The sequence below is a fragment of the Clinocottus analis genome, unplaced genomic scaffold, assembly GCF_023055335.1.
Source record: "Clinocottus analis isolate CAN_PGR_092001 unplaced genomic scaffold, fCliAna1.0.p SCAF_7, whole genome shotgun sequence".
Classification (NCBI taxonomy): Eukaryota; Metazoa; Chordata; class Actinopteri; order Perciformes; family Cottidae; genus Clinocottus; species Clinocottus analis.
The window spans coordinates 1,251,464-1,265,270 of record NW_027176229.1 but is presented as its reverse complement, the minus strand read 5'-3'; the positions used below and the strand labels follow the sequence as shown (position 1 = coordinate 1,265,270).

General features: G+C 41.2%; 1 protein-coding gene across 1 annotated transcript in view; it reads right to left on the bottom strand.

The window, feature by feature from the left end:
* Positions 1-13,807, bottom strand: part of fras1 (Fraser extracellular matrix complex subunit 1) — a 215,993-nt gene that overhangs the window by 84,191 nt on the left and 117,995 nt on the right. The window contains exons 18-19 of the mRNA XM_068605059.1: positions 9,955-10,095; positions 6,487-6,633 (exon numbers count right to left, since the gene is read on the bottom strand). Of these exons, the coding sequence (XP_068461160.1) occupies positions 6,487-6,633; positions 9,955-10,095 (288 nt within the window). The remainder of the gene's footprint in view (positions 1-6,486; positions 6,634-9,954; positions 10,096-13,807) is intronic.

Genomic DNA, 13,807 nt, shown 5'->3' with positions numbered 1-13,807 from the left:
CTTTTACACATGCAGCCATTAAAGCAGGCCTACTTTTCTCTCTGATTCACTGCTGGCTGTAACAATGTTACACTGTTTCATCACTGATTCAAGAACAACTTGCATCTCAAAGGAGTCGCTACGGTTCCAAGCTGTCAGGTGACGTATAAAACTCTTCTATACTATTGGCCTGTCACGTGATCAGGGTAGGACACGTCGTGACCACTGAGGAGCAACACACTGGGCGTCAAACTTCTCCGTTCACGCCCGTCCGCACCGCGACGCTCTGAGTAAACGTAGCAAAGACGTTGTTGTGTAAACGCGAGGGTTGAACTCCTACACAGTGGTTATTGGTTTCACTCCTTAAACAGTGGTCCCCCAGCCACCGGACCGCAGCCCGGTACCGGTCCGTGGGTCCCTTGCTACCGGGCCCCAGAGAAAGAATGAATGTGAAAAGAACAAAAAATCAAGGTCAGAAAAAAGTTTTATTTTGAAAAAAGACCGGATACATCCGTCTGCGAGTAACATCAGACGCAACCTCTTGACATATGTCACGCGATTGTTACCCAAAAAATGTCACTTAAAAGTCTGTTTCAACTTGATGTTCTGGATTAAAATCAAGGCAGAGTATCCTTAAGATCACCAAAAAAGCTCTAAAAAACCTTGCCTCCTTTTTTTAACATCCTGTCTTCGTGAAGCGGGTTTAAATTAAGCAGTAGACTGAAGGTAAAGGTCTAATTTAGGGAGTTAAAAGGACATAAACACACGTGTGGTGACGTTGTCTCCCATCACACCGACATGGCACCGGCTCGTAGAGGAGAAACCAGCTCAGGGCTTCCACTAATTCAGCGTGATGTTAAGTTATATCTTAATGCACTTTAAAATTGCTTTATACCAGTCGTATCATTTTATTACGTCACATGTATTACGTCGTATTTATCGTCCACACTGCGTTGGCCGGTCCGTGAAAATAGGTTGGTGACGTGTTCTTGGTTTAGTTCACAGCCACAGCTCCACGTGCACCTTTTGCATCAGTTCTATTCTTCGACAAGGTCTCTGCAAAACAGATAAATATGAAGCAAGGCCTCCGCTCAGGGTCATGGCGACATGACGCCCGTGTGACTCAAAGCCAATCACAGCGTCTGTAGTGGAGCAGAAACACGTTGAAGTGGGAACAATCACAGGTGCAAAGACGGTAAAAAGCACTTCCTGTGATCAACTCGCACTCGCTCATGTTGAGCATTGATACGACGCAGCTGTCGCTGTCGGCAGCAGCGTCTCTTAAGTGCGTCTCCGCAGAGGGTTTTTATTCTCTATTGACGGGAGGAAAAACATCAAAATCATGATTCCATGTCTATTTTTTCAGCGCCTTGTTTCTATGGTGATGCCTTCCTATTATCCAGCGTGCAGCATCTATTTTAAGCTTCATGTTTAATGACTCCAACGCAATTATGACGCAAAAATAAATAAACCGCCATATGGTCGTGAAAACGCTCTCTCTCTCTCTCTCTCTCTCTCTCTCTCTCTCTCTTTCACTTCCTCTCCCTCTCTCCCTCTCTGACTCTCTGCCTTTCTCTTTCTCTCTCTCTGACTATCTCTCTCTAACTCTCTCTCGCTCTGACTCTCTCTCTCTCTCTCTCACTCTGACTCTCTCTCTCTCTCTCTCTCTCTCTCTCTCTCTCTCTCTCTCTCTCTCTCTCTCTCTCTCTCTCTCTCTCTCTCTCTCTCTCTCTCTCTCTCTCGGCTCGATTCTCTTCCAATCAAACAAGATGGTTATCAGGAAACGAGAGCAGAGTCTGACGAGTGAACTTGTTTTCTCTTCTTGGCCGGTGTCCATTAAATGATGAATAACAGCACAAAGTCGACAAGACAAACACAAAAGATCAAAAGAAAATATAATAAACACAAAGGAAAAGAAAGAGTTGTGTGAGCTTTGTTGCGTGTCACTAGATAGGTGTCTACTTATGTTTCCTTCACAGTGGGCCATGTCCAAGTTATTGTGTTCTCCTGATTGTTAGAAAAATTCACTCACCCCCTCGGAGTAAAATCATTAAAACAGGAACATGTATTCGTTGCAAGGAAGGAGCAGAGTCAGAAGTACAAGGTGATAGACAAATTGCATATCCAAGACTGCTCACAGATCTCTCAAAGAACCACCTCTTAAATACTTATCATGACCCACAAACAGAAACCCTCATGACGTCTTCGGCCTAATCGGGAACCTTTCCCCTCGTCCCATAGAGCGGTTTGTAAGAAAGGGTCATACGATAACAAAGGAACTGCACGTTCTTTCAGATAGAAACATACACATTCCCCAGTCTCACTGCTGTCAGGAGACATGCTGAGTTTGTGTGTAAGATTAAACAAAGACAGTTCAATGAGAAGTCTGAATATAACAGTGAACAAGTAACTGATTAAGCGTGAATAATGTTTTCTTCCAACACTGATCCTCTCAATCACCCGCCCCGAAGCATCTTTTTCAGAACCGGAGGTTGCGTCCAGTTATCAGACACATCAATATGTCCCATCATTCACTTGGGAGTGTTGTCATAATATTTGCAGCAAGGCTCAGTCAACATTGAGAATAACGATACATTCATTTTAGAAGAAAGCTAGCAGAGCTAACCCCCAAGAAGCAATGACTTGGTTTCATACTGGCCGAACAACAAATGTCTCTTCATTCCTACAGCCTCTGTTCCAGTCTCCAATAGTAATCCAGGACACTTTCGTAAAGGAGATGTTTAATCTCAATGAGGCTTATATGATAAAATAAACTTTAAATAAAAAAATAAAAAATGTTTTTCTCATTCCTCCAAAAAGTATAAATCTCAAACGAGCGGCGGTTCAACAGTTTAACGTTTAGTCTCTTTAAGGTCACGCATTTGTGGAATTTTGTCAAAATCACTTAGCTGGCCGTGATAAAGTGTGAGCGACGACGGCGCTGTCGCTGTCGACTGGGAAACGAACGAGAGAACGATGACTGAGACAGACAGAGAGAAAGAGAGACGGGATGAGAACGAGAGGAGACATCTGCCTCTGATGGCCGCTCCCCATACGGGAGCTCGTCATTGAGAGAGAAAGCCTCATCACCTTAAGAGGATACGTAATAGTTAAAGGTGTAATCCAGGGCAGTGTGTGTGAGAGGGAGAAAGAGAGAGATAAGGTGTGTGTGCATAATAAATAAAGTGAAAGGAGGGATAAAATATGTGTAAGTCTGTGTGTAAGAGAATTTGGGTTTGAGAGAGAGCTTAGTGAATATATTAATGTGTGTGTGTGCGTGCGCGCGTGTGCATGAGAAATAAAGTGAGAGAGAAAGAAAAGGAAGGCAAAAACAAGAATAAGGACATAAAGGTGAGATTAAAGAAAATGTGTCTGAGTCTAAAAGTCAGCGTTCGAGAGAGGCTTAGTGTGTGTGTGTGTGTGTGTGTGTGTGTGTGTGTGTGTGTGTGTATGTATGTGTATATATATATATATATATATATATATATATATATATATATATATATATATATATATATATATATATATATATATATATATATATATATGTATATATATGTATGTATATATATGTATATGTATATATATTAGTGCTGGGCAGATTAACGCAAGAATTATTCGGCAATCCTTTAACGGCGTTAACTATTTGATCATGCATTAACTGCATGTTTTTTGCATTGGTAGGGGCTTATCACTTATCACTTCTGCAGACAGCGTAGTTCAGACTGGCGTCTCACAGCTCTCCCAGTCCGGCCCGCGTGACGTCAATCAAACATGAAAAATAAATAAATAAGATAAACGCCATGAACGCATTACAGCGACGCTGCTTTTACTTTGAAGGCGCACGCATCCGTAGCCTCGCCGACCGACGTGAAAGCACGTGTTGTTCTGCAGCTTCTGTTCTCAACGAGCAGCGCTGCTGCCGCGAGCCGCTTCAACTAAAAAAAAAAAGCGCTCCTAGGCGGTCAGTCTACCTACAGCCTCCACGTCCAGATTGAAAGTTAATCGCGCAAAGCTGCTGACCCCGCGGTCTGATCCATGCAGAGCACTTTAAAGCAGCATCAGTTCTAGATGTTTACTCTTCTCTCAAAGAGGAGAACTTTCCTCACGTCACAAGATGTTCAGTGCACTTGTTCAAGACAACACAGACTGGACTTTTCTCACTGAGGAAGAAAAACTGAACTGAAAACATGAAAAGCACTTATTGCTTTTGTATAAAGTGAATCATTGCTGGTCTTTAACATCTTTAAGGTAAACAACAGACTGAACATGGACCAAAGAAGGACTGGCTTGGCTAAATAAAAAATATTTCTAAACTATATATGTATGTATGTGAACCTGATATTGCTCCAGAATGCTGTTATATTGTTCTGATAACATTACTTTAAAATAAAAGCGTGTACAGTCGTCCCTTTTTTACAGCGTACAGTATGAACGTGCATTGTGTTCTGCGCCCTCATTGAGCTGAGGGACTGTACCGTACACCTTGTAATCAGTCTCCTGCGTGCAGCGTCTCCTGTACAGGACAGAATACGTCCGGATAAAAAGTCCGCGGAGCGGCTCACGGACAAAGAGGTCAAAGGACCTCGTAGATTGATCATTAAAATTAAATTTGTTAAACATGTTCAGGCTTATTTTTTAAATCCGCGAAACTTTGAGAGTGTTTAAATAAGAGAGAAATGTGAGAAAATGTTAATGCCTGTCTGAGAAAAGTGTATAAAAGTGTGTGTTTAGGGGTTTTACGGCCTGAAAACATGTATAATAATGGTAAAAAAATAATGCTCAGTACTTCACGGATTCGTCTATCGCGGGTTGTTTTTGGAACGTATCCCCGCGATAAACGAGGGACGACTGTAATACACTAGTTTTTACTTCATTATTGAATTTGGCGATTAATCGCAGAAAAATCATGGAATTAATCAGTTAATTTTTTTCAACGTTGCCCAGCCCTAATATATATATATATATATATATATATATATATATATATATATATATATATATATATATATATATAAACACACACACACACACACACACACACTGCCTGGCCAAACAAAAAGTGTCCACCTGGATTTAACTACTACAGCCTACTGTACAGCCTGTGGGGGCATTGCTATGATCTGGGGTTGCTGCAGTTGCTCAGGTCTAGGTTCAGCAACGACCAAGTTCAGCAATAACAGGTTATTCCAACAATGGATTTTTTTCTTCCCTGATGGCACGGGCATATTCCAAGATGACAATGCCAGTATTCATCCGGCTCAAATTGTGAAAGAGAGGTTCAGGGAACATGAGACATCATTTTCACACATGGAGTTCAGACCTTAACCCCGTTGAGAATCTCTGAGATGTGCTGGAGAAGCTTTGTGCAGCGTCAGACTCCACCATCATCAATGCAGGCAGTAATATATATATATATATATATGTGTGTGTGTGTGTGTGTGTGTGTGTGTGTGTGTGTGTGTGTATATATATGTGTGTGTGTGGGTGTGTCATGCGGAAATGATGACCCCGGTATTTCTGTGGCCCCGAAGTGCCTGAAGGCATCTTTTATTAACCAGAGTTCGGCTGAGCTTGACCCATTTGAGATTCGGGCAGCGTGTGAGTTTGCACTTGTACTGTGTGTGTGTGTGTGTGTGTGTGTGTGTGTGTGTGTGTGTGTGTGTGTGTGTGTGTGTGTGTGTGTCCACCCACATACATGTCAGTGAGCTAAAATCTGATGTCGAAACAGAAACTGTAATCAAAAGGTAAAGACACATTTATGGAAAAAAACTCTTCCTCCAATGGTTGTTAGCAGTTAAAGACGTATTTTTGACAGCTTTTAAATTCACATTTTAAAGTTTTCCGTTAAAGGAACAAATAAATGCAGTTAGATTCTTAACTGCTGCTGTTTTGTCAGATTTCTGCAAAGAAATTAATCTTCAGCTTCCGCTCACTGAATATAAAACTGACTGATGCGTTATTATTATAAATGCACTATGGGAACTTCTTTCTTTTATATTTCTACCGACACAGGTTTGAACTGTATAATGATTTCCTATCAAAGATCCAGACACGTTCTAAAAACAGATAGCATGTTTTCTACTGACGATTCATTCCAGGACTCTAAGAGTTCCGGCTGTCACTCACTTTTGTGATGTTATTAAGAGAATAAAATAAAAAAAATGCCTTTTTGTTCCTCTGGTCTTAACATTCGTTTGCTGGCGGCTGATTGGCCAAATGTAACGCTACCAACGCAGCAATTGAAGCATTAAAAATTCATTACTTACAACTATTATGAAATGCAGTTCCGCCAGAAATATGAAAATAAAGCAGGTTATTGGCGCTGCAGACTGCTTACATCTGTGTGTGTGTGCGTGAGCGTGAACAGCTTGGCGGGCAGCGCGAGGTACTAACCCCTCCAAGAGTTGGTGGTTCAATTCCCACTTTGGGGCCACTCAGGCTATAAATACAAGCACTCGTGTAAGCGATAAGCACAGACACACGCACATGGACAGGCTGACTTACCGAGGCACTCTCCAGTGACGGCGTCGAGGAAAAGCCCCTCTTGGCAGCTGGTCTGGCAGTAGCCGCTTTGTAAGGAGGCCAGCGGGGGGCAGGAGGTGCAGTCGGCCTGGGAGGGACCGGAGCAGGTCTGGCAGGACGGGTGGCATGCTTGGAGGTGGAAGACAGACCGAGAAAAGAGTAAGAAAAAGATAAGATAGAGTGGTGATGTAAGTAAGAAGGAGACAGGAAAAGATGCATGTAGGAAGGACTGCAGGTCAAACGCTGCAGTTGGAGCTTCGGAGGGAGAAGAGCTCAACTCCTGGCGGCAGCAGCGCCCCCTCCTCTTCCTCCTGTACATACTGGAGGAAAGGGGGGCACGGGAGAACCAGAACCAGGACTGAGAGAGACAGACTGTCAGATGAGGTTTTCTAAAAGGGCTATTGCAATTTATTTTGTTTTATTTTATAAAGTTTACTATGTCTTCAAAACTGCGACCGTAACCTGGGGAAAACACAAATTGTGTTTGTCAAAATTGAAATGAGAACGCAGATAAGTTGTATGAGAATGTAATTGGGTTGGCCGCTGCTGGAAAACAGGGTTGAGGAAAACACTGCGACTGAACCACGGAGACACATAAATGTAACATAAAAAAACAAAATCAACACAATATATAGAAGAAAAGAGGGTAAAAAGCTCCGTAGAGCCACAGAGTTGAGGGTAATTCTTTGTGGCTTTGTTATTACGAACATCTTTCACATTACTCATAGTCATTTGTTCCATTCCTGTAATATTAAAGTATTGATCAGTGGAGCTTTTATTACGTGTTGTAAAGTGTAACAAGTCCCCAGCATCTAAACTTTGGAGTAAAAGTGAACTTCTCCTGAAGACAGGAATACAATATAGCTCTTCAGGGTATCTGGGTAAACTTTCTAATGAGCCAATCAGCACTGAGAGAGTCCACGCTCAGCAAACACACGCCATTCATTTTGAAAAGCCAGGAGGGGAAACGTACTCTGAAGCCCATCGGTCTTCCACATATTCCCAGTCATCTGTCTGTGTCTTCAGTGGCTAACATGCTGTAGTATGGTGAACATGTTTCTTATAGTATGAAGGACTCATTCTTCATATATATATATATATATTTTTAAATTGTTTTAAGTAGATTTTGCTAATTTTACTTTTACTTAATAGTGTTTTGAATGAAGGACTTTTACTTGTAATGGAGAATTTATACTAGAGGTGGAGCCAAGTCGTTGTTTTTGCAAGTCTCAAGTCCCAAGTTAAGACTGACACATCCCAAGGCCTAGGATTAGTCTGACGAGTCCCAAGTTAAGTCAGATAAATTCCACGTTAGGTCCCAAGTTTCGTCATTTACCAGGTCCTAAACAAGTAATCAAGCACTCTCCACCAGACGTAATGCATTTTGTTTGCAGTTCAAACAGATATGAAGTATGAAGGGATCATTCCAAGGTAACAATCGGTTGATTATACACACATAAATGAAAACATACTTAATAATATATTCCATGTAGATCCTCCTAAATAAAACCCACTGTTGCTTTAAGATGCTTGAGTTCCTCTTCCTGCACTATCTGCGGTGTTTACTTTGGTGCGGTGGAGAGTTTTTACCGTCAGATAGCATTAGATCTGACCTTGATGCTTCCTTCTACTTGTGACCCACTTGTTGTGTGGTTAATCTGGTCAAACGATGCTTCAAACACAACTCTTACAATAGTGATGTCTGAGAAATTGTGCTTAATAAAGTTAAAGTTGGCTGATCCCAATTTAACGTTGAGCAGTAAAAAGCTTTCAACGCTGACCTTACCCCCAAAAAATACACTGATTTCTGTAGTGAACACTAACAGAATGTTAACACCTACCTCTGTGGCTCTGGGCCAAACTCATGAATGTGTAATATCATGGCTTTTTTATTACCCTGACTCAACTAAAAGCTCTAGTCTGGAACCAAAAAACACACCGGGAGGCCGAATCGAGCCGCCTCCTAACAGACCAATACTTCAAACGGCTTCTGAAGACGCTCTCCTCTTAGAATTAGACTCATTTACAGTATCTCCTAATTCTCAGTTTGAACATGGTTTAATTTTGTTAAATTTCCCAGCGCACACGAAGAAAAATGGTAATTTCGTTCAGGGTGATTACACTGTTGTCCTTTAAATCCCGCCTTTATTCTAAATGCTCACCATTAATCAGAACCATTAATCAGTAATATTCATATATATATTACACCTGTCCAAGAAGCTGTTTTCTGCAAATGGGTCAGAGAAGGTGGGAGAATAATCTGAGGGTTAATCTGGATTGCTTTGAATTGAGGAGTTTGTCCAGTACATTGATGTTCAGCTATGAAACTCAGTTGTAAAACACTGCAGTGCTGGAAAGTCACGTCTAATATGTTTATTCAATGCCGTCTTCTACTTTTGTATTTTATAGATTTAGATGAGGTCAATGATGTCGTCTGGTGTAAGCAGAATCTGACCCGGTGGCTCCGATGAGGAGCTTTAACCTTCTGGGGTCTGAGGCAGTTTTCTCAATTTTACATAATTTCTTAACTTCACTATTGAAAGGCACTTGCATATGAGTATGATCTGTTTTTGAGTGGGGGGGGGGGTCTGTCACTACTTTCATCAGAATAAGAGAAGGACTGAGATTAAATGGGACTCATACTCCAGATCAAGCTACGATATATTTGAGTCAAAATATGTACTATGAAAAAACAAACTATTCAAAATGTTCGCACAATGTGCACGTTTTAGTTTTGTTTTTTCAAGAACAGTTTTCAGAACAAGAACATCATATGAACAGAACAGCTGATCAGAGTAGAGGTGCTTCTCTCAGTCTTCTGTGTTCTCTTGCAGTACACCAGACCTATAGAGGACCAGGACTACACTGAGACTATAGAGGACCAGGACTACACTGAGACTATAGAGGACCAGGACTACACTGAGACTATAGAGGACCAGGACTACACTGAGACTATAGAGGACCAGGACTACACTGAGACTATAGAGGACCAGGACTACACTGAGACTATAGAGGACCAGGACTACACTGAGACTATAGAGGACCAGGACTACACTGAGACTATAGAGGACCAGGACTACACTGAGACTATAGAGGACCAGAACTACACTGAGACTATAGAGGACCAGGACTACACTGAGGTCTATAGAGGACCAGGACTACACTGAGACTATAGAGGACCAGGACTACACTGAGACTATAGAGGACCAGGACTACACTGAGACTGGTTCAGAACCAGGTAAAAGTTGTTCACAATATTATTGAATACTATGTTTTTTAGTTTGCTGCTCTTGCACTGTGATCTCAGACCTTGAAAAGCAGGACAGGTTAATAAAGAAAGGACATTCTTTCCAGTCCTCACGTCTTCAAAGGGCTGAATGAGGTGTGTGTGTGTGTGTGTGTGTGTGTGTGTGTGTGTGTGTGTGTGTGTGTGTGTGTGTGTGTGGTCACCTTTGCAGAGGTTGTCCTGGATAAAGAAGCCTTGTGGGCTGGTGGGGAGACAGCGGGCCTCGTGCAAGCTGGACGGGGAGAGACAGGATGTACAGTTGTCTGCAGATGGCCCAGTACACTGCCAGCAGGAGGGATGACATTCTGAAAAAAAAGAACACAGAGAGCACATTTTATATTCAGCACCAAAAAAAGAGAGAGACAGAGGATGCTCACTCCTCTACTGTGGCTCCTCACTACTTTTCTCCTGCCACAATAACAACACTTTACAGTAGCAATGTTCTTTTCCTGGATGTCCTGGAAAATGTTTTTTTTCACTTTGATCATGAAGCATATATATATATATATATATATATATATATATATATATATATATATATATATATATATATATATATATATATATGATCGCACAACAAGAAACATCAGTAGAAAAAAAGAATATATGTATATTCATTTGAAAATGTACAATACATAATCAAACAGTAAAGGTATAATAAATAAATAAATAAAACTTAAATAAAAGAAAGCTATTAAATACAATGAGATGAAGTGGTTGGATACACATTACTGCACATATGAGGTGGGATATCAGTGTTTATATTGCACATACATATGTTGACAATGCACCAGAGGCAGAAGGAAGGTGGACCGCTCTCAATGCTGTAAAAGTACACACTTAAAAATAGTTAGCGCTAAAGTTTCTGGGCCTGAACAGCAGCCAACTCTCGCCACTATTCTTGTTACCCTGTAGCCGTCCGGCGGGAGGGGCGGGGAGAGATCTGAGTCGCGAGAGCTTTAAGTGCGCCTCTGCCAGTTAGCAGTAACGCAACACTTCAGCCGGCTTCACCAATCAGAAGTCACGCATGAACGCCACAGTCAGTGCCAGCTCAGAGAGCCAGATCCAAGAGGGCCACGAGCCAACAGAGGCTTCTGAAATACACTGTGCTGCTCAGTTGGGACTTTATTTTTTAGATGATGAAACATTAAACTTCCACAAAGTTTATTTTAGCATGATTCATATCTGAAGGATACAGCTTTGGAACGTACAGGCAGGAAGGTTAAAGCTGCTCCAGAATCGGCAGCAAAGGTTAAAACCATGCAATGTGTCATCGTTGGCTTCCGGTCTCTTGTGGAATCCATTTTCTTAAGTGCTTCTATTCACATACACGGCTCTGAGAATAACTGGGCTCCTCGCGTTGTGGAGTGGACCTCCCACTGAGCCCAGATCAGCTCTTTTAAAACGGTCCCAACAACCAACATTGTGTTAATTCTGTGGACTTAAGTGGTGTCTCTAAGCACAAAAGGTATTGTTTAGGTGTGTTGATGTGGATGTCCATGTGCATACGTGGATGTGGATGGACATGTCATAATGATTCTATTGCTTATGTTTTGAGTTTTCTTTAAAATCACTTTGTGCTCATGGCTTCAAAAGAGCTCCATGACAATCCTTTAATGGCGTTAACTATTTGATCATGCGTTAACTGCTTATCTCTTTAAATCTCTCCAGACAGTGTAATTCAGACCAGTTCTGATACCTGTCAGCTTTCCTCCACATCTCCATCTCATTCAACAAGATCCACTATGCAGAGCACTCAAAGTCAGCATCACTTCTGGATCTTTACTCTTCTCTCAAAGAGGAGAACTTTCCTCACATCACAAGATGTTCAGTGCACTTGTTCAAGACAACACAGACTGGACTTTTATCACTGAGGAAGAAAAACTGAACTGAAAACATGAAAAGCACTTATTGCTTTTGTATAAAGTGAATCAGTTGCTGGTCTTTAACATCTTTAAGGTAAACAACAGACTGAACATGGACCAAAGAAGGAGTGGCTTGTCCCTCACAGGGACCCTTACTACTGAACAGTACCTGTTCAGAAAAAAAGAAAACAGATTTATAAACTATATGTATGTATGTTAACTTGCTGTTGCTCCAGAGTGCTGTTATATTGTCCTGATAACATTACTTTAAAATAAAAGCATGTAATACACTAGTTTTTACTTCATTCTTGAATTTATAATGAGATTAACCACAGAAAAATCATGCAGAAAATCGCAGAAAAATCATATATATATATATATATATATATATATATATATATATATATATATATATATATATATATATATATATATATATATATATATATATACACACACACACACACACACTTGGACAAAATGTCTCACTGGAGGTGATTTATTGATATAAAAAGTTGGCCTGGGACCAGCCAGATGTACAACAACAAAGATGTAGATAAATCCTAGCACACAAACATGCTTTGCTGCTTTTCTTTACAAAGTCACAAGGTTATTTTATCTGTTGTTGCCTTTACAATTATTGAGATTGTTTTAATGGCTGCATGTTCCTCAGAGGGTAGAATTTAACAAAGTCAAGTTTCTACTTTTACAATTTTAAAAATCAAAGTTTGAATCCAAAAACATCGAGAGTTACACTTTATTAAGTGTTCATGAGAGCTTAGTGAACACTTGTTCAGCTTCAATCCATCAAGTGTTGCACTTGAAACCACATTAAATGGAGCTTTATCTGACCAGGGTTTGGCCACTGCTGCTACATTCCTGTGCTTGTGTCATTTTTTAATCACCCTTCCTCTTACACGCACTCACGCACACACACACACACACACACACACACACACACACACACACACACACACACACACACACTGCCCAGAAACAGGCCTTGTTTGCAGCTGTTGATGTCTGCTTTGGCTGCACTGTTTGGGGCAAATAGCTGAGCGGCGCTTGAGGACCCAAAGAGTGACCTGCCGGAGTGGATGAAAGACAAAAGGACCTGTCACCAACTGGCCAGGAGCAGCAGGTAGTGTGTGTGTGTGTGTGTGTGTGTGTGTGTGTGTGTGTGTGTGTGTGTGTGTGTCTATATATATATATATATATATATATATATATATATATATATATATATATATATACATATATATATATATATATATATATATATATATATATATATATATATATATATATATATATATATACTGCATGACTTCTCCTAGGTGTATAGCACATGTGTGTTTATAATTACTCCTCTCTGGGTTCTTTCACAGGGCTGTCAGTCGTATCCAGGTTTTGTGTACACTCTGCATGACAGCACTGGCAGGAACAGACTGGTGCTCTACCTGAGCCAACACTGCTGTGTGTGCGTGTGTGTGTGTGTGTGTGTGCGTGCATGTCTGCCAGCCGTATAGAAAACATTTACCCTATTGGGAACACCTCAGTGTCAGAGTCACAACAGTGTCAACTGAAGACTTGAATCTGACATCATCGCCCACCTCCTCTCTGGCATCCTATGAGGCTGGCTGAGATGATAAATAATATATAATACGTTGAACACATCAACAGCAAACGCAGTTCAACACAACCCCTTTTTAATATCGTCAGTGAAAAAGAAAACACTCCGAGGCTTCATGTCAAACTTCATGAATAAGAAGAGAGAGGGAGAACGGCCGGCGGCCTCTCGGTCCTTTATTGCAGCTTGGTTATCTAATTTGCCGCGGGAAGCACATATTGATTCCTGTAATACCAAAATTCACGTGCGCGTGTGCAGGGCGTTACCGTCGCCCAATATCGGGCTAACAGGCTCGGAGAATCGGATTCATTCCTGAATTTTTTGCTGACGGGGTCATAATATGAGGCGGATGTGCGGTCGATGAAGTGGTTATTTAGTTTTGGGAGGATGGGAGTGCTGCTTTAAAACGCCTTCCTCAAAACGATGATCATTAAGTCAGATTTCCTGCGAGTGGAGGGCCGTATCTCATTCCTCTGCAGTGTCGTTATATTGATTTCCTGCTGTGTTATGCTGTGCTGGAAG